Below are 6700 nucleotides of genomic sequence, written 5' to 3'. Positions count from 1 at the left end.
CCCACCGCCTGTCTCAGATACTGACACCTTCACGCTGTGATGCGTCGCGGCCTGTGACATCAGACCGGCGCCTCAGCTCTTCTGCTCAGTTGCCGGGTCCCGGAAAGGCGGGGCCCCAAACTCAAGTCTCTCTCTTCCCGTTCTTCCTGCAGAGCTGAGCCTGGCACAGGGCCCGGCACCGCGTAGTGCTGACCCTGGATCCTTCCTCGCTGCCTGCGCGGCCTGCTGGACTTCGGGATGCCGGGCGTCTCAGCCCGCCACCTGTCTCTCGAGGAGAGGAGGCAGCTAGCAGTTAACCTCACCCGCGTCTTGGCTCTCTGCCGTCCAATCTTGGACGCCTACATCATCGTGAGGCCACCAGACTTTGGGGCGGGTGACCCTGCTCGTGTGGTTGGCTGGGTGCTCAACGGCAGGGAGGGAATCTGGAGATTTAGCCTCTGATCTCTTGTCTTTTGTACAAAAAGGGATTAAAACAGGGTTGCTCCCCTTTTTAAAAACTGACATAAACATTAATGTTTCTGATATCTAGATTGTGTTGGTAACCTTCCTAAATCGAAGGTAATAAAAGACAGGGACATTTGAACCATGCTGCAACTAATGCGGAACTCTTCCAGGACCATGTGAGATGTTCCAAAAACACATATTCATCCAAACTTTGAATAAATTCCTGGTTTTCTGGGTTGCGATGTAGTCAACAGCTCTAGCTTTGGAATCAGACAAACTTGAACTAAAATCCTGTCTCCCCTACTATGTTAACCTTAGGCTCCCCTCCCACCACTCCTCAACCATCCTGTTTTCCTCAACTGGAAGGGCACCACAGCTCACGCCTGTAATCCTAACACTTTTGAGAGGACAAGGTGGGGGGAGGTGCCAAGGTGGCGGGAGCTCGGTGGGGGTGGGACGAGGTGGCAGCTCCAGGCTGAGCAAGGGTGAGATCCTTGTCTCTACAAAAAATAGAAGAATTAGCCTGGCTTGGTAGTACATGCCGATAGTCCCAGCTACTTTGAGGCTGAGGCAGGAGGAAGGCTTGAGCCCAGGAGTGTGAGGTTGCAGTGAGCTATGATGACATCACTGTAATTTATCCTAGTGAAAGGGATCATCATGAAGAATAAATGAAATAATAAGTAAATGGTACCATCATCCATTGAATTGTTCAGACCCCCAAACTAGAATAAGCCATCCTTGATTCAGCTCTTTCCTTCATTGATCCACAATCCAATTCTTCAGTAAATCCTCTTGGCTCTGCTTTCAGAATAGATCTCAAGTTTATCCATTCGGCTCTATCTCCATTTCTACATCCTCAGCCAAGCTACCATTATCTCTGTGAACCTGTGCAATAGAGGATTCTGAACCTCTTCCAAACATCTGTGTTTACTTATGCCCTTCTATAACCAGTTCTTCACTGACCAGCCAGATTCATATTTTTAAAATGTAAATTTAATTATGGCACTCCCTTGCTTTCTAGGGGCTTTGATGAAATCCTAGTTCCTTATCATTCCCTATAAAGCCCTACATGGTTTGACCCCCACCCCCCACTGCCTCTTCCACATTTCTCTCTCTTATTTATTTTTGAGACAGTCTCACTTTGTCACCCTTGGTAGAGTGCTTTGGTGACATAGCTTATAGCAACCTCAAAATCCTGGGCTCAAGTGATTCTCTTGCCTCAACCTCCTGAGTATCTGGGACTACAGGTGCCTGGCTATTTTTAGAGACGAGGTCTTACTCTGGCTCAGTCTGGTCTCAGTCTGAACCTGTGAACTCAGGCAGTCCACCCACGTCAGCCTTCCAGAGTGCTAGGATTACAGGCATGAGCCACTGCGCCCAGCCCCACATTTCTACATGCTGTATCTACACTGGCCTGATTTCTGTTACAGAAATATGGCAGGCATCTTGGCTTTTACTCTGAAATCTTTTTTCTCTGCAAAAAGGTAATAGGAAGAGCAAGGACTCTAAGCCAGTGCATTGACTCCTGTAATCTAGCACTCTAGGAAGCCAAGGCAGGAGGGAGTTGGAGACCAGCCTGAGCAAGAGCGAGATCCTATCTCAATTAAAAAATAGAAAAACTAGCTTATAGTTGTGTGTATCTATAGTCCTAGCTACCCTGGAGGCTGAGGCAGGAGGATCACTTGAGCCTAGAAGTTTGAAGTTACTGTGAGCTAGGCTGACATTAAAACATGCCACATGTCCTGCCTAGGGTGCTATGGCAACAGAGTTAAACTCTGTCTCACATTTAAAGAAAAAAAAGGAGCAACGACTCGAGAATAAAATTGTTTTCAAATCCTAGTTTGCTACTTACCAGCTTTTTGATGTGATCAAGTTATTTCATTGTGTGTCTTAGTTTTTTCATCTGTAAAATGGGGGATAAAAATAATACCTACCTTAGAGTGGCACCTGTGGCTCAAAGGAGCAGTGTGTCAGCCCCGTATACTGGAGGTGGTGGGTTCAAACCCAGCCCTGGCCAAAAACTATTAATAATAATAATAATACCTACTTTGTAGGATTATTTTAAGCACATTAAAACATGCCACATGTCCTGGCATAGAAAATATTATATAAATGTTAGCTATTACTTCTATTTTCTTTACATGCCTGCTTTCCTATTCATTCAAGTCTCAGCTCAATTGTCAGCTCCTCAAACAAGTCTTCCCTCATAACCCTTTCCCAAACTCTCCATTACATTGCTCATTGGGGTTTTATTGTCTGTCTGGCATTTGATGTTACCTGAAAAAAAAAAATTTAATGGAAACTGCAAAAGTAAGAATCTTATCTCTGGTTCACTGTTGTATCTGCTGAGGCTAGAACAGAGCTTGGTGTGTAACCAAAACAAAGCCTCCTAAACTATGATGAACAAACAAATGAATAAAAATATACAATATTGTATGTCTGACACAAAATAGCAACAGGCTGCTACGTGGCAATTCACTAATACTATTTGTCAATCACTCTGGTAATTGTTAGGGATACACATGTGAAGAAGACATCATCCTTTCCCTTAAGAAGTTTAGTTGAGTAGAGCAAACAGACAAAAATAATTGGGGAAATTGCTAAAAGGAAAGGTGTGTCCAGAATGTAGTCTGGGCACCAAAGGAGCAGAAGTCAGCCACCTGAGCTGGGGAGTGGGGGCTGGAGCAGACTTCAGAGAAGAGCTGACTTGGATGCGTAGGAAGTACCTGCTGGCTACAGCCAGTGGTCCTTGGGGAGATAAGAGTGGCACAGGAAATAATAGGAATGGTAGTAGCCCAATAATTGTTTCTCCTCTTCTCCTGCAGGAATTTTTCACAGACAACCTGTGGGGTACACTGCCTGACTCATGGCAGGCAGCGTTGGATGGACTGAACCCGCCACAACTGGCTACACTGCTGCTGGGGATGCCTGGGGAAGGGGAGGTGGTAAGGTATGGATGAGAGGGTCTTGTGCTAGGGAACTGAGCCCTGCAGTGGGCTGTTACTGAGCCTTACGATGTCTTCCTGGGCCCTGGGTTGTAAACTGGTATGTTCAGGATATGATGGGACTATTCACCGGAGGCCTGGGCTGGACTATCTTAGGTACAGGTCGGTGTGGCCACTCACTCTGCTGGCTCTGAAGTCCACGGCCACATCCCTGGCCTTTACCCGGACGCCTGGCTTTCACACCCCCTCAGAGTTCCTGGAGAACCCCAGCCAGAGCTCCCGACTAACGGCTCCATTCCGGAAGCATGTCAGGCCCAAGAAGCAGCATGAGATCCGGAGGCTGGGAGAGGTGAGGTGATGACTGGTATATAGATGATGTCTGAAAGCCTAGGAACTCCTCAGACCTGTGGGTCATGAAGATGTATGCCCCTGACCTCACATGCAGGACCAAAGACCCTAAAGTAGTGTGTTTCAACCTTTTTTAACTCACAGCATCCTTGAACCTATAGTTAAATTTCTGCGGCACACTTAGATTATGTTGATCAAAAAAAAGAGTAAAAAAAAGAATATACTTACTGTGCTTTGAACTTCTTTTTTTTTCTTTTTTTGGAGACAGAGTCTCACTTTGTTGCCATTGGTAGAGTGCCATGATGTCATAGCTAACAGCAACCTCAGACTCTTGGGCTCAAGCCATTCTCTTGCCTCAGCCTCCTGAGGGGACTACAGGCGCCTGCCACAATGCCCGGCAATTTTTAAAGCTGGGGTCTCCCTCTAGCTCAGGCTGGTCTCAAATCTGTGAGCTTAGACAGTCCACCTACCTTGGCCTTTCAGAGTGCTAGGATTACAGGTGTGAGCCACTGCGCCCGGCCTGCTTTCAACTTCTTTCAAAATTTATTTATTTATTTAGATAGTCTTACTTGGTCACCCTTGGTAGAGTGCTGTGGTGTCATAGCTCACAGCAAACTCAAACTCTTGGGCTTAAGCAATCCTCCTGCCTCAGCCTCCTGAGTAGCTAGGACTATAGGAACCTGCCACAATGCCTGTTTTTTTTTTGTTTTTGTTTTTTTTTTACTTCTTCCTCCTGTAGTGTTCTTATGCCCCCCATGTAGCTGGGATCACAAGGTCCGGCTGTCTTTTTGTTGTGGTAGAGATGGGGTCTCACTCTGGCTCATTCTGCCTCAGGCTGGTCTTCTGCTGGTCTCAAACTTGGCTGAGCTCAGGTGATCCACTGGCCTCGGCCTCCCACAGCTCTGGGACAATAGGCGTGAGCCACCACGCCCGGCCAATCCCTGGCTATTTTTAGAGATGGGATCTTGCTCTTGCTCAAGCTGATCTCAAACTCTTGAGCTCAAGCTATCCACCCATCTCAGCCTCCCAAAGTGTTAGGACTGTGGTTGCAGCGCCAGCCTCATGCACCGAGGCTGGCTGAATAACAATGACAACTGCAACAAGAAAATAGCTGGGCATTATGGCAGCGCACCTATGGTCCCAGCTACTTGGGAGGCTGGGGCAGAAGAATTGTTTAAGCCCAAGAGTTTGAGGTTGCTGTGAGCTAGGATGCCACAGTACTCTACCAACAGTGACATAGTGAGACTCTGTCTCAAAAAAAAGAAAAGTGTTAGGATTATAGGCATGAACCACCACACTGAACCTTAGAGATGGAGTCTTACTCTTGCTCAGGCTGGTTTCCAACTCCCAAGCTCAGGCAATCTACTTGCCTTGGCCTCTCAGAGTGCTAAGATTATAGGCATGAGCCACAATGCCTGGCCTTTTTCAAAAATAATTAATGATCTTTAAAAATTTTTGTGGCACACCTAAGATCCTCTCATGGCATACCAGTTGAAAATCACTGCCTTGGGCGGCGCCTGTGGCTCAGTGAGTAGGGCACCAGCCCCATATACCAAGGGTGGAGGGTTTGAACATGGTCCCAGCCAAACTGCAACAAAAAAATAGCCAGACATTGTGGAGGACACCTGTAGTCCCAGCTACTCGGGAGGCTGGAGCTTGGAGGTTGCTATGAGCTATGATGCCACGGCACTCTACCGAGGGTGACAAAATGAGACTATGTCTCTTAAAAAAAAAAAAAAAAAAGAAAGAAGTCACTGCCTTATAGGGAGCATACCTCAGCAGACATCCATAATCATATCCTGAGGCTTTCTTTTTTTTATTTTGTGGGGTGGGTTGGCAACTGGGTATATATCATGATCCTATTCTTGTTCTCACATCTCCACAATATGCTCGTGGCTTTATAGCAGGGCTCTGTGGAGGGATTCAGTCAACTAAAGAACAAAGAAAATGGCCTGAACCTGGGCGGGGGAGGTCAGAACCCACCCTCATCCCTATTTGGTTTCTACATCCCTCTGTCATCTTTGGCTCATCCACCATAATGGGTGTTTGCCTCAGGAGTGGAGAACCAGTGGTCAGGAAACATTTGCTCCCTCCTCTTTCAGTTGGTGAAGAAGCTGAGTGACCTCACAGGCTGCACCCAGGTTGTGGATGTGGGCTCTGGCCAGGTAAGCCCGACCTCTAACATGGTGTTTATTTGAGTCAAGGGGATAGAACAACTGGAAGGCTGATTATCTGGTCACAGGCCCAGGGAGGTCAGTGCTGAAAAGTGGAACCAGGCAGGGCAGAACTTAAGCATTCTGTGAGGCCTGGGACCCAGGAGCCTAGGCCAGACTGGGAGGGTGACAGTGGACAGGGCACTGAACAAGGCTGTCTCTGTCCTTCCTATCATGACTCCAGGGCCATCTCTCTCGCTTCATGTCTCTGGGACTGGGGCTGATGGTGAAAAGCATTGAAGGGGACCAGCGACTGGTGGAGAGAGCCCAGCACCTGGACCAGGAACTCCTGCAGGCTCTGAAGAAAGAGGAGAAGAGGAACCCCCAGGTAGACTGCCTCTTCCCACACCTGCACTGCAGCCACAGGATCTGCTTGGCTGGAGCTGTGCACAGCAACTAAGTTCTCTCTTTAAAGTTTCTCAGTTTAAGGGGATGTGGTCCCTTTTTCTATTACCTTGTTCTCAAGGTTCCCCCTTCTGCAGAGCTTCCTTACCTCCCAAAGGCACTTGTTCATCACAGGTACTTTCCACTTTGATAGTGCTTCTTACAACCTAAGAAGTGGATATTCATCTCATTACAAAGAAGAAAATTGGATCTTAAACATGAAAAGATTTGGCTCGGCGCCTGTGGCTCAAGCAGCTAAAGCGCCAGCCACGTAAACCTGAGCTGACGGGTTCAAATCCAGCCTGGGCCTGCCAAACACTGATGGCTGCAGTCAAAAAATAGCCAGGCATTGTGGCAGGCACCTGT

The 6700-nt window shown here is 47.5% G+C and overlaps 1 protein-coding gene across 4 annotated transcripts in view; it reads left to right on the top strand.

Moving 5' to 3' along the window:
* The first annotated feature begins 30 nt into the window (after window positions 1-30).
* RRNAD1 (ribosomal RNA adenine dimethylase domain containing 1) overlaps window positions 31-6700 on the top strand; it is an 11879-nt gene continuing 5209 nt past the window's right edge. Inside the window, exons 1-5 of one of the 4 annotated variants that reach the window (XM_012808640.2) lie at window positions 31-348; window positions 3270-3394; window positions 3546-3738; window positions 5840-5902; window positions 6135-6278. In XM_012808640.2, coding sequence (XP_012664094.1) covers window positions 238-348; window positions 3270-3394; window positions 3546-3738; window positions 5840-5902; window positions 6135-6278 — 636 coding nt within the window. In that variant the 5' untranslated portion in view covers window positions 31-237. Of the gene's footprint in view, window positions 349-914; window positions 930-2457; window positions 3395-3545; window positions 3739-5839; window positions 5903-6134; window positions 6279-6700 lie in introns of those variants that run through there. The other 3 variants (XM_003795242.3, XM_023516388.1, XM_012808638.2) reach the window with 3 other exon arrangements.

This window comes from Otolemur garnettii, unplaced genomic scaffold (genome assembly GCF_000181295.1).
Source record: "Otolemur garnettii isolate 467f Iridium unplaced genomic scaffold, OtoGar3 scaffold00091, whole genome shotgun sequence".
In the NCBI taxonomy this organism is placed as follows: Eukaryota; Metazoa; Chordata; class Mammalia; order Primates; family Galagidae; genus Otolemur; species Otolemur garnettii.
This window is presented reverse-complemented; position numbering and strand designations above follow the sequence as displayed.